We start from the raw sequence: 14,735 nt of genomic DNA on the forward strand, positions 1-14,735 counted from the left end.
TAAAGGGCTATCTGTTTAGTTATTGTTTTGTCTGTCAATTTATTCCAGATTGTTCTCCTGAAGAAGCGGCAAGGGCCGCACAACTAGTAGAGAAACCCCTAGTGACCTCTACTCCCACCATGACCCTCCCCCCCTCTTGGGGTCGTTTATTGTGGTGATACACATTGAGTGTCACTTTTTTTTAATTGTATCTTGTCTGTACTTGATTGTTTTATATCAATATTAATAAAAATTGTATCTTTATTTATGTGCATCTTTTACATTTGCTTACCGTACCGCCATAGTCCAATCGCCCACAATCCCCCTGTTTTTTTGGTTTGGGACCCAAAATTCCAATCTTTATCTAACTATGATGCAAACAGATTGCATACAGTGCCTTGAAATAGTATTCATACCCCTTGACATTTTTCACATTTTGTCATCTTACAACCAAAAACGTAAATGTATTTTATTGGGATTGTATGTGATAGACCAACACAAAGTGGCACATAATTGTGAACTGAAAGGAAAATGATAAATGGCTTTCAAAATTATTTACAAATAATGATCTGAAAAGTGTGGTGTGCATTTTTATTCAGCCCCCTTTACTCTGATACCCCTAACTAAAATTTAGTGGAACCAATTGCCTTCTAATTAGTAAATAGAGTCCACCTGTGTGTAATTTTATCTCGGTATAAATACAGCTGTTCTGCGAAGCCCTCTGAGGTTTGTTAGAGAACCTTAGAGAACAAACACCATCATGAAAGCCAAGGAACACACCAGAGTCTGCAAATGACTTGAGACTGGGGCAGAGGTTCCCCTTTCCAACAGAACAATGACCCTAAACATATAGCCGGAGCTACAATGGAATGGTTTAGATCAAAGCATATTCAGGTGTTAGACAGGCCCAGTCAAAGTCCAATTGAGAATCTGTGGCAAGACTTGAAAATTGCTGTTCACAGACGCTCTCAATCCAATCTGACAGAGCGTGAGCTATTTTGCTAAGAAGAATGGGCAACAATGTCACTCTCTAGATGTGCTAAGCTGGTAGAGACATCCCCAAAAGACTTGTAGTGAAAGGTGGTTCTACAAAGTATTGACTTTTGCTGAATACAAAGTGCACCCCACACTTTTCACATATTTGTAAAAAAATAAATGAAAACCATTTATTATTTTCCTTCCACTTCACAATTATGTGCCACTTTGTGTTGGTCTATCAAATAAAATCCCAATAAAATACATTTACGTTTTAGGTTGTAACTTGACAAAATGTGGAAAATTTCAAGGGGTATGAATACTTTTTCAAGGCACAGTAGTCCCTGTCACTTTTTCTGGCCATCCTGGTTGGCATGTATTCATGAAGAATATTAGAAATAGTTTTTATTATAGTGGTGCTTAGTATTGGCAGAATTTGCTCCGGCTGTCATGAATGTGCAAATAGGGATGACCTAAAAATAATAGTAATACTCCTTTAGGATTTCTATGGTTATATGTTACTGTTATGCTGAATGTGGTAGAAGTAAAAAAAATTTAACCCCTGATTTACAGCCATGCAAAGGAGCAAATTATTATATCTTTTAATGTGGCAACACTGAAGAAATTACACTTTGCTACAATGTAAAGTAGTGAGTGTACAGCTTGCATAACAGTGTACATTTACTGTCCCCTCAAAATAACTCAACACACAGCCATCAATGTGTAAACCGCTGGCAACAAAAGTTAGTAGACCCCTTAGTGAAAATGTACAAATTGGGCTCAATTAGCCATTTTCTCTCCCCGATGTCATGTGACTAGTTAGTGTTATAAGGTCTTAGGCTGGGTTCACACTATCTTTACATGTGACTCACAGCAGGGGTATGATGCGTCCTCATTCACTATTTCAGGTCCAATTTCAGCCTGAATTTTTGTGCAAATTCGTACTGGAGCCGCAACAGAGATATGTAAATCGGCTCCAAAGAGAGCCGGTCAAAATTTCCTGCTATTGAAAATTGGATGTGAATTAACCGCATCCAATTTGCAGTAGTGTGAACCCAGCCTCAGGTGTGAATGGGGAGCAGGTGTGTTAAATTTGGTGTTATCGCTCTCACTCTCTCATACTGGTCACTGGAAGTTCAACATGGTACCTCATGGCAAAGAGCTCTCTGAGGATCTGAAAAAAATGATTGTTGCTCTACATAAAGATGGCCTAGGCCAGGAATCTCCAAACTACGGCCCTCCAGCTGTTGCGGAACTACACGTGCCATGAGGCATTGTAAAACTCTGACATTTGCAGACATGACTAGGCATGATGGGAATTGTAGTTCCTGAACAAATGGAGGGCCATAGTTTGGAGACCCCTAGCCTGGGCTATAAGAAGATTGCCAAGAACCTGAAACTGAGATGCAGCATGGTGGCCAAGACCATACAGACCTCTTGTCCTTGAATTATTTTTCTCATCATGGGTGTGAGTGGGGTCCCATGTCAAGTTTTGCCTAAGGCCTCACAAAGCCTAAAGCCGCCTCTGAGAAGTAACAATGTATAGAATTCAAAACTTTATTTGCCGTGGCCAATCACAAAGGGTTTTATTCCAGCAAAGTGAGCTGAGGAGAGAATAAATATTTGAAGCAACCTGCTAGGAGGGTCTTCCCTTCCAATCTTTTTCATGGAAAGGATGTCACTAAAGGGAGAGTTTTTTTGCGAGGGCTAAGGATCTGGAAACTCAGGAAGATGGCTACCTATCTGCAGCATCTTCAGGTGAGCCTGGGATAAGCTTCTGGCAATGTGTGGCCAGCCTGTATTGTTTTGGGCACTGGATCCTAAATCAGGCACTCACCTGGGTATGCAGCAACCCATTGTGTTAGCTGCAGGGTGCTTTACAGGTCCACTGCCGTGGCACTACCTGCTGGTGTGACCCTGTTCCTGCAACCCCCCCAGCAAGGGTAAAAACATCCATCTCAGGAATGTGGGACAAATCCTACCTTCCCCCAGTTTTGTTTGGATCAGTGTTTGGCTTTAAGCACTGTAAAGAGTCAAATTTCAGAACTTGCCATTTTTATCCAGACACCGTTTGCATTGTATTCATTGGGGAAAGTGTTTGTGCAGGTTGTTGCACACATGCTCCCCTCTGTACACTTTCTATTTACGTCTTGGGAACTAACCTTGGTTTTATTTTTTCTTGAGAAACCTTCCCTTGCGCCTATCAGGTATATTCCCTCCCTTATTAGGTTGCTTTCCTTTGTGGCTGTCACCTCTGTCTGATGTGTCTTGGAGTTAGTGGCCTTTCCTGGGAGGAACCCTTCCTAGTGTTTCACAGAAATAAGATTATTCTGCAGCCTAAATCCTTTTTTCCCCCCAAGGTGGTTTCTATTTTCCACCTTAACCAGGGCATTTCACTTTCCTCTTTATGTCCTGTACCATAACATTTCAGGGAGATTTCTTCCCACTGTATAGATGTGAGTTTTTCTCTGAGCCACAGCTTTATTTGGACGATTAGGTTCCCTCTTTGTCTTCCTGAGGGTCCTTTTAGGCAATATTAGGGCCCTTTTACACTAACGGATCCGTGAGGACCTGTTCCTTTAACCACTTCATTACTGGGCACTTAAACCCCCTTTGTGCCCAGACCAATTTTCAGCTTTCAGCGCTGACGCATTTTGAATGACAATTGCGCGGTCATACAACACTGTACCCAAATTATATTTTTATCATTTTCCCACAAAGAGAGCTTTCTTTTGGTGGTATTTGATCATCTCTGCGATTTTTTATTTTTTGCGCTATAAACATAAAAAGACAAAAAAACACTATTTTTTACTTTTTGTTATAATAATATCCCAATTTAAAAAAAAAAAATTCCCTTGGTTTAGGCTGATATTTTTGTTAAAAAAAATCGCAATAAGCGTTTATTGATTGGTTTGCGCAAAAGTTATAGGGCCAGATTCACATAGAATTGCGGCGGCGTAACGTATCGCATTTACGTTACACCGCCGCAAGTTTTACGGGCAAGTGCTTGATTCACAAAGCACTTGCCTGTAAACTTGCGGCGGCGTAGCGTAAATCCGTCCAGCACAAGCCCACCTAATTCAAATGGGGCGTATATCATTTAAATTAGGCGCGTTCCCGCGCCGAACGTACTGCGCATGCTCCGTTTTTAAATTTCCCGCCGTGCTTTGCGCGAAATGACGTTGCACCGACGTAATCTTTTGAACGGCGACGTGCGTTACGTCCTTTCCTATTCACGGACGACTTATGCAAAAAAAAGAAAAAAATTAACATTCGTTGCGGGAACGACGGCCATACTTTAACAAGTCTAAATATAAGCCACAAAATAGCAGCCGTAACTTTACGCCGGGAAAAGCCGACTAGCAACGACGTAAGAGAATGCGACGACCGCGCGTACCTTCGTGAATCGCCGTAAACAGCTAATTAGCATACCCGACGCGGAAAACGACGCAAACTCCACCCAGCGGGCGCCGAAATATTACACCTACGATCCGAAGGCGTACGAAGCCATACGCCTGTCGGATCGCAGCCAGAAGCCGTCGTATCTTGGTTTGAGAATTCAAACTAAAGATACGACGCGGCAAATTTGAAAGTACGCCGGTGTATCAGTAGATACTCCGGCGTACTTTTTCTGTGAATCTGGCCCATAGCGCCTACAAAATAGGGGATAGATTTATGATTTTTTTTTTTTACTAGTAATGGCGGCAATCTGCGATTTTTTTTTTTTTTTTTTTTTAGGCCTGTGATATTGCGGCGGACATATTGGACACTTTTGACATAATTTTGGGACCATTCACATTTTTACAGCGATCAGTGCTATAAAAATGCACTAATTACTGTATAAATATGACTGGCAGGGAAAGGGTTAACACTAGGGGGTGAGGAAGGGGTTAAATGTGTATCCTGGGTGTGTTCTAAATGTGTGGTGGAGGGGACTGACTGGGGGAGGTGACCGATGCTGTGTCCCTATGTACAAGGGACACAGATCGGTCTCCTCTCTCCCTGACAGGACGTGGAGCTCTGTGTTTACACACAGAGCTCCACGTCCCTGCTGTCACCGCCGATCACGGGTACCTGGCGGACATCGCGGCCGCCAGGCACATGCATCGGCTTCCCAGCGATGCGCCGGGCGCACGCTGTTCCCCCGCTGCGCGCCCCCAGCGGCGCGCACGGGGAATGACAACAACAGGACGTCCAGGGACGTCCACCCGGCACTTGAGAGCCACGCTGTGGACGTCTTTCGTCCATAGCGCGGATCCCAAGTGGTTAATATTCACTTGCTCAGGGGGTATCGCGTCGTTTGAAAAAAGTCAGATGGAATTTTTTTTCAGATATTCCAACCGTGTGTGGGCCCCATCAGACTTTTTTTCCATCAGAGTTTAGAAATAGAACATGTTTTATTTTTTTCCGATGGAAACAAATCCTATTGGAAATTCCAATGGTCTGTGTGGAAAAACGTGCATGTTTAGAATCAAGTCGACGCATGCTCGGAAGCATTGAACTTCATTCTTCTCGGCTCGTCGTAGTGTTTTACGTCACCGTGTTCCAATCGTGTCTTCCGAGGCCAGTTTGCTGTGTAAGGTGCTCCATGCTGCTCTCTGAGTTTCAGTGGCTGCCTGCTACCCCGTTTGCTCATCTGTTTTATGTTCGTTGTTGTGTTGTCCACCCCCCCCCCCCCCCCCCAGGTTGCATCGCTTTTGGACATCCCAATTATCTACAGCTGTAGCCAAAAGTTTTGAGAATGACACAAATATAAATTTTCACAAAGTCTGCTGCTTCAGTGTTTTTTAGATCTTTTTGTCAGATGTTACTATGGTTTACTGAAGTATAAATACAAGCATTTTGTGTCAAAGGCTTTTAATGACAACTACATTAAGTTTATGCAAAGAGTCAATTTTTGCAGTGTTGACCCTTCTTTTTCAAGACCTCTGCAATTTACCCTGGCATGCTGTCAATCAACTTCTGGACCACATCCTGACTGATGGCAGCCCATTCCTGCATAATCAATGCTTGGAATTTGTCAGAATTTGTGGGGGGGGGGGGGGTTTTGTTCACCCACCTCTTGAGGATTGAGCACAAGTTCTCAGTGGAATTAAGGTCTGGGTAGTTTTCTAGCCATGGACCCAAAATGTGAATGTTGTGTTCCCCAAGCCACTTAGTTATCACTTTTTCCTTATGGCAAGGTGCTGCATCATGCTGGAAAAGGCATTGTTCATCGCCAAACTGTTCTTGGATGGTTGGGAGAAGTTGCTCTCTGAGGATATTTTTCTACAATTCTTTATTTATGGCCGTGTTTGTGAGTGAGCCCATTCCCTTGGCTGAGAAGCAACCCCACATCTGAATGGTCTCAGAATGCTTTACTGTTGGCCCAACAAGGGACTTAAGGATAGCGCTCACCTTTGCTTCTCTGGACAAGGTTTTTTTCCAGATGCCCCAAACAATCGCAAAGGGCCTGCTGCCATTCCTGCCATCAGAGAAAATGACTTACCCCAGTCATTAGCAATTCCAATCCCTGTGCCCATTGCAGAATATCAGTCTGTCCCTGATGTTTATCTTGGAGAGAAGTGGCTTCTTTGCTGCCCTTTTTGACAGTAGGCCATCCTTCAAAAGTCTTCGCCTCACTGTGCATGCAGATGCACTCACACCTGCCTGCTGCCATTCCTGAGCAAGCTCTGCACTGGTGGTGCCCCGATCCCGCAGCTGAATCAACTCTAGGAGACGTTCCTAGCGCTTGTTGGACTTTCTTGGATGCCCTGAAGCCTTCTTCACAAATGCAGTGAAAAAGTTTTTTTTTTTATAGGATTAAGTTCATTTTCATGGTAAAGAGGGATTTTGCAATTAATTGCAATTCAGCAGATCAATCTTCATAACATTTTGGAGTACTGTATATGCAAATTGTCATCATGAAAATTAATATTTATGTCATTCTCAAAACTTTTGGCCACGGCTGTACATCATATTCCTGTGTACTGTAATGTACAGTTAGGAAAATAAAACTGAGGGTTGCTGAGAGTGGTTATGTTAGGGATGTGTTCACAGTTGGTTTGCCAGTGTTCAAGCACCTGATGGGAGCTGCATAACCCAATCGTCCCCTGGAATAAGACTGTCCGCTGGAATAATTTTACAGGTTGGTCAAAAATCCTATTATCTTTACTATAAAGATTCAATTCCGAGCTTTCAGTATTGCTTGTTTCTCGGGGGTGTTAAAAGTGACAGTGTTGACACTGTGGGTCACACTAAAGTTCCTGTCACACTCAGCACTTACTCTGACCTTTATCAATATAACTGGCTTAAAAATTAGACCCCAGTGCCAGATCTGCCTGACCTTCTCTTGTGTCTGCTCTTTGTGTCATCTGACAGGTATCTGTTAGGGGCAGGCAGCCACGGACAACGGCATAAAAATACACTTGAACTGAGATGTACTATTAATAATGGTTAAAAAGGTAACAACGTCTGTTTATTTTGTTCATAATTGAAAGGTATAAATCATATGTGGTTTTGGACTAAGGAAATGAACTATGCGTTGTATACTGTACATTGATTATACTAGTCAAGATCATATACAAGAATCACTGTGAAAAATAGAGGTCAACCATAACAGTTGGAAAGGACTTAAAATGTCAGAGCTAGCCCCAGCCCCACTGTCAGTGGCCTTTAATAGTGAACACAAACAAGTAAACCATTGCTCACGCAGTACTCGCTACTTACATAGTCTGTGCTCAACAAATTCTCAAAATGATTCACTCCATTTTCAGGAGAATGGTATTTGCTATAATTGGTCAGCTATCCCAAAGCAATTCTCACTATTTTTCTTCAGCTGTTTGTGCCAGTTCACCTTTACACAATCCAATCAAGCTCTCCTCCAAACTTTACTGAGATCCTTCTGTTAGATCTTCATGTACATCACACAGAATGTCATGTACATTTTGACTATCCTATGTATGTATATACATATCTGTCATATCACATTTGACTCTTAGCACCATGTCTGATACGCTCAATGGACTTGGAAACAGGATGCAGAATTTGATAACACAGTCAATGTGTCCACACACATAATAAAAATACCTTTAATTATGTGATAATGAAATAACTAATGAAGTTTCCTGATAAAAATGATTATGTTGTGTATTTATACAAGGAAACGTCATTAGTTACTCAACTGTCCATCAGTTATGTTTGATAGTCACATTCCTTTTTAAAATCATATGTTTTCTCTAATATTGAAGCCCATGTGTAAATCTGAATTCCTACCTTGTCACTTAGAATGCAAGCTGCAACTTTTATGTTGAGGTTGGATACTAACCAGAGGCATTGCTAGGTAGGTGCGGGGGGTGCGGGCCGTGGTAGCAGCAGCACTAACACCACCCGCTGCTCTGATTATCTGTGCCTGACACCGCTATGTACCCCAGCGGCATGGACCGATGCCACCTCCTCCTCTCTTTTTAAATCCACAGAGGAGGAGGAGCCTGCGCTCGAGGGACACACAGTGTGTGTATCTGTCAGCGCTGTTCTGAGGTATGTAAGGGGGGCGCCTATACTGCTAATGGGTTCTGTACTACTGAGGGGGGTCTGTAATACAGGGGGGTCTGCACTAGGGAGGTTGTCTGTACTAAGGGGGGTCTGTAATGCTGGGGGTCTGCACTAGGGGGGTGTCTGTACTGAGGGGGGTCTGCACTGCTGGGGGTGTCTGTACTGAGGGGGTTCTGCACTGAGGGGGGTGTCTGTACTGAGTGGGGTGTCTGTACTGCTGGGGGTGTCTGCACTTAGGTGGGGGTGTCTGCACTTAGGTGGGGTGTCTATACTGATGGGGGTCTATACTGAGGGGGAGGGTCTATATTGATGGAGGGGTTTGTACTTAGTGGGGGGTCTGTACTGAGGGAGGGCGTCTGTACTTGGTGAGAGGGGCCTGTAATGAGGGAGGGGGGGGTCTGTAGTTAGTGGAGGGGGGTATGAAGTTAGTGGAGGGGGGTCTGTACTGCGAGAGGGGGGTCTGTAGTTAGTGGAGGGGGGTCTGTACTGCGGGAGGGGGGTCTGTACTAAGGGGGGACTATAGTTGGTGGGGGGGTGACACTATTTTTTTTCACACCGGGTTACACCAACCCTAGTGACACCACTGATACTAACCACAAAACCTTGCTAACAGAACAAAGTTTTGTGTAAAAGACCAATTTCAGAACATTTATAGATTGCTTTTCCAAATTCCAAAGTGATGCACATTTCTTGGGCTGAACCATCATCTTATCTGTAGAAAATAAGTCCCTTTTTTGCAATGATGACCCTACATCTTTGTGAATTTATAAGATTTGTACAGTCAACCAAGTTTTTTCCACCGTCTATGAGTGAAAGGTTTTACTATTGTAGCGCTAACCCCCGCAGGAGCCGCTGATTTGTTTTTGGGGTCGGCATATTGAGTTACCTTAATGTGGCGTAAGGGTGCAGTTGAAGAACAAAGCAGTGAGCGAAAGTCCAGACAGTGAATAAAGAGTTTTCCAATGCTTTATTCCAGGCCCAAACACGGCCAACATCAACATTGAGTGGGAAGAGCAGGTTGATGAAGAAGAAAGAAGAACCTTGCAGTATCAGACCCGGATATTAATTGAGCAGTACTTGCTCAATATAGTAACAACTGTTATTCGTCGCCACTCTAGTTGGTGTGGGTAAAGTGCCCCTAGACAGACCCCTCTCACAAGCCTGGCAGCCGAAGTGTCACTTAGGAATTTCTGGGAGGAACAGATCTCTCTCACAGACCCGGCTCTAGGGCCTCTGCCACAGGCCAATTACTTTTAGGTGAGCTAGATGGATAGATTGAGCGAATCCTCCCAGTAGGTTTGTAGCATAAGTCACCGGATGACAGCAGCATGTACCTGTCACCTTTCCGGTCACCAGATCCCCGATTTATTCGCTCAAGCCCTGTTGGACAACCTGCCTCCGGGTTCCCCTCAAGCCGACTCCCCAACCGAACGGCACCCAGACTGGGATCCATTCAATAGAACCGGGAACCCAGCAAGTCACTGGAGTCCCTTTTTACCTCAGGGTGAGGGTTTATGTAGACTGCAATTCTGGCCTGGTGGGCCTCGCTGGTAGGGTCCATGGATGCGCACACCCCGAAGGTGGATGCCACACCTGGAACTGGGACCCCGCGAAAACTCGGTTAGCACATGACACCTGTCACAGATAGGGGAAAGTTGCTCTGCCAGAACCCCTCTGGTGCCAACTGCTGGCCAGGGATGGTATTGCATCCCTGGAGCACAGACTGACCCAGTGGACGTTTCTGGAGTGACAGAAGTCCCAATTTTAACAAATTCAGAATGGGAGCAAAGTAACTCTCCCATTCCCCACTAACTTTAGCGTAGCGCCCATACTGAAAGTAAGGGGGCGCTACACTATGACTTATGTTTGTTCATAATATAGTATATACCTCCTGTGTCGACCAGCCATCGGTTTCTGTTTCCTCTTGTATCAGCAAGCTGGATGACTGCCACCACATCACCACGACTGAGGCTTAGCTCCATTTCCCTACTGCTTGCAAAACTGCTCACTACTTGGTAGAGCTTTTCAGCCTTGTAGCGTTGCAATAACTGTTGGATTTGGCGTTCCGTTGCTGGAGTGTACTCCTAATACATGAAAGGAAGTAGAAGTAGGATACATTAGACACTGATCATACAACTCTAAACATTTGCAAAATTGGTACATTTCAGAATGTAATAAGCAATTCTAGAAATCATATGAAAGCATTTGGTAAGCTACTAATACTCAAGTGACACAGCAACAGACAGATAAGTCACCGACTTTTGTGTAATCTCCAGCAGTATAAGCACACATGGATCCATAGTCAGTAGGAGAGCAGCATGAAAGTAACTGGCTAAGTCTATATAAAAAAAGGCATACTCTTCTTCATACATACCAGATAGTAGGACTGCTATAGGGCCCAGAAGCATAGTGGGCATAACACAGATAGAAATAATGCCTTCTCTACCTGGCCATGTCGGAGTTAAGCCGTGTACACATAATCGGAATTTCCTAAGGACTTTTTCCATTGGAAATTTCGACCATGTGTATGCCCCATCTGATTTTTTTCCCTCAAGGAATTCCGTCGGAGTTTAGATAGAGAACATGTTCTCTTTTACTCTGATGGAATTCCATCGGAATTCCGATGTGATTTTGGCCGGACAAAAGTCTGATCGTGTGTACGGGGCTTTATAGTAATTATGAATTACCTAGGGGAAAAGTGGGATTACACTTATGGACTTTAAGAAACCATAATAAAATGAAAGCCTACATTTACCTAAAAAACAAAATAAGTACAAGGGACGTTACTTACCTTCAATGTGTTCCTTTTGCTTCTGTCTTCTAGTTCAGTAATAATCTTGCTCTTCCACTGCCCCTCTTTACCCCAATCACTGTAAACATCCAGTGCAGTGGCAGTTAAAGGAGTACTCTGAAGCCACATTACACAACATTCCACAATGTAGCCAATGAAAATACCTTTTAAAAGACGTTACTTCCATGAAACTCGGCCCAGCAGTTCTTCTTTTATTCCCTTCTGCAGTTTTCTTCACTTGCTGGTTCTCTTCCACGGCCACCATGATAATACTAGCTCTCCCAGCATGCCTGCTCCTCTCTTCCTGTAATCTCCTTCCCTCCCCCTGTAACTCCCCCGCTCGGCCCCCTCCCTAAATTATAATATTTCACGCCCCCTCCTCTCTCACCTATTTCCCTATTGCCGCCTCTTAAAAAACGTCCTCTTGGATTGGATTGCCGAGCTCCAATGAGATTTTGGCACCCTCAGCGTGCATCTAGCAAAACAATGGGCGCATTGAGAAATAGAATATCCCTCGATTTTCGATTGGCAGCCGTGCGCATGCGCGGTACGTAACCGCTGATTGGAGGACAGCGCTCCAATAGGCCTTTGCTGAGCTGAGCCTATGGCAGCTCAGCTCAGCACATACAGGAATTAATTATTTCAGGGGGAGTGTTCGACTCCGGGCGGGGAGGCAGGCGCAGCCCGCGGTGACTCCTGGGATCGCTGAGTCACCGGGCGAAGATGGCGACGGATGAAGAGGAAATCGATGTCGAGCGTCATCAATAGACCCAGCTTCCGGCCGGAGACAAAAACGAGGAGAAGACCGGGAAGAAGACCATAAGGAAAACGTGAGTATATTTAAATGTGTTATAACTTTTTGTGATGCTCTTTTTCCCACAGAAAAAGATAGCTTCAGACTACTCCTTTAATAGAACTGAGAAGCTGTCCCAGGCTCTCAAGAGTGCCCAACTCTGCCTGGCATTTCTGCCTAGCTACTCCTTTCATAGTAGCTAAAGCACAACGAACACCTTTCACTGGATGTAAATAATGTCGTTTGTGCTTATTTTATATGCATGTGGGCCTAGAACTGTGAAAGGTGCCTTCTGTCAGCAGCACATTGAAGAGTCAGACCGCTGCTCTCACGTAAAGCGCAGCTGTCCAAGTTTTCAGCAGTTTAATGCTCCCATCAACAATTTCCATGCATAATCAGCAGCAGTAATGATTGGAGCACTGTGCAGGTGACACTCAGACTGCTCGAGGCATAGACTGCTATGCTGTGTGAGAATAGAGGTCTGGCACTCCAATGTGCTTAGTCACAGGGCAGTCTTTACAGTTCTAAGAAAACACATAGTAAAAATTTAAAATAAAATAATGCCACATTCTTTTTGTTATGCAGCCTGACTAAAATGTGAAGCTTCTATTGGGCTTTAATGCAATGTCTGAGCAACCCATTAGCAGGCCCAGGTATTACAGGATGGGAGATGTGCCTTTACAATTACTAACTTTGAGAAAACCAATATTTGTATAGGCACTTTGCAAGGACTCTGGTCTTTGCTGGAGTTAAGGAATCATAAAACAAAAATGTATAAGCCAGCATTTCATGCTGTCCACTATTTGCTACAGTTGCTGCTTTTTCTCACTTATTTAATATCCACAGATTCACTCAAGTATGATTCAAGCCATATCAGTTGTAAACTTGCCTTTCAGATGGAGACTAAATGCAGAGAGAGAGCTTATAGATGTGTAGATTGCATACAGCCTTTAGATACAGCAAACATAAGTTCATATGTACTGTGGGTGTGAGTCAAGTGGATCACCTCAGTCAGGGGAATGTGATCTGGGGATCTCCAGTGATGACCAAAGCTAGTTTGGCAGCTAAAAGGATATTTACTATCGAGGGTCGTAGAATGAGACGATAGTTGTCAACTCCGATGTTGAGCGCCAATTCTGGGGAAGGTGGAATGGTGAGGTTAGTAATATCAGAGAGTAGTTGGAAGGTAGCCTTCCAGTACGTAGTGATCTTGTCGCATGACCATAGTAGGTGGAGTATGTTTCCTATCTTTACATTCTTTCTCCAGCACATAGGCAATGTGGAAGGATCAAAAATGTGGATCTGGGTGGGATTGATATGCCATCTAAAGTTGTATTTGAACGTGAGATCCCACGCATTAGAGGACTTAGTTAAGCGAAGGGTAGAGGATAAAGCTGCTTCCCTTTACGGATCACTGAAGGTATCGCCTATATCTTTTCCCATTTGGCCATAGGGGGTAGTTTTTTAAAAGTCGTTTTGCTTTGTAGGAGGCTATACAAGACGGTGATACCTTTTGGCAGAGGAGGAATGTGATGTGAGGTATGAGTACACTTTTTTTAATTTACAGATTTGTTGAGGTGGGGGTTACAGATCAAACAGTGGGTCATTCTGTACTTTTAAAGAGCATCTACATCCTAGAGAGAAAACAAAAAGACAGCAGCTACAAATACTGTGGAAGCTGACTTTTTACAAAAGGACATTTATCTGTCCAGGGATCCAGTGCTGTCCTCATCTGGGCCGGTTCTTGACGGTCTTCAGGGTTCCCGACAACAGTATGTTTACTGTGGGAAGCCGGCTTCATGCCTTGTGGATTTTCACAGCTGGCTTTCCACTGTGCATGTGCAGGCTGTAATGGGCATTGTGAATGGCCTCACAGAAGGCTGCAGAGGGAAGGCTGAACTTATTCTTGGATCACCTAGGCAATCCGAGCAGAAGTGGGTACCCGCTCCCCCAAAAAAATGTGAATATGCCAAATGTGGTAGAGGAAGGGGGAAGTTCTGCTTTAAGTCAAATCAAAATTGCCATCTAAACCATTATTTTTACTATCTATTTGAGATACGCTGTTTCATACCATCGGTTGATGTGTTCTACAGCTGCATCTGTGAACACCAGGACAAAAGCTATACTAAGCAAAAGCTAGATGTCGTTAATATCCAGCTCATCAGAACCTATACTGAGGTTTGTGTGTTTAACTACCTAACATTTCTGCTTGCACAAAACAGAAAGGACACAGACATAATACTTTATTGCATTTGTTAAATGCATATAAAGATGGATGGGTGGCAGGGGTCAAGTCCTGGGGAAAAAAGTGTGGGAACTCTCACCCAAGATCCACTCCCCCATCAAAAAAAAAAAATGATACGCTCATATGCATAATTACTAAACTCTTTTTAGCTCTTTTTTTTTTCCGATCCACTGTACCTTAGTAATCCTTTATGTTACTGTAATCGTTATGTTTCCTGTATATGGATTCATCAGGTAGTGTGCGGGTATTCCGTCACTTCCTTGATGCCGCAATGTCTCCTGGGAGCTTTTGTCATTTTTCCCAGGAGATATTGCGGAGGTCTGCCGCGGGATTTAGAAAGAACTTTAAGCAGTGACTCGAGCTGGGCATCGCCGCTTAGTGAAGGATTGGCTCGGCTGCTCTCAGCTGCTCCAGTCTGC

The 14,735-nt window shown here is 43.9% G+C and overlaps 1 protein-coding gene across 1 annotated transcript in view; it reads right to left on the reverse strand.

The window, feature by feature from the left end:
* ARHGEF37 (Rho guanine nucleotide exchange factor 37) overlaps positions 1–14,735 on the reverse strand; it is a 148,132-nt gene that overhangs the window by 20,283 nt on the left and 113,114 nt on the right. Inside the window, exon 13 of the mRNA XM_040344513.1 lies at positions 10,376–10,571. Within this exon, the coding sequence (XP_040200447.1) occupies positions 10,376–10,571 (196 nt within the window). The remainder of the gene's footprint in view (positions 1–10,375; positions 10,572–14,735) is intronic.

Source organism: Rana temporaria, chromosome 3, assembly GCF_905171775.1.
Source record: "Rana temporaria chromosome 3, aRanTem1.1, whole genome shotgun sequence".
NCBI lineage: Eukaryota > Metazoa > Chordata > Amphibia > Anura > Ranidae > Rana > Rana temporaria.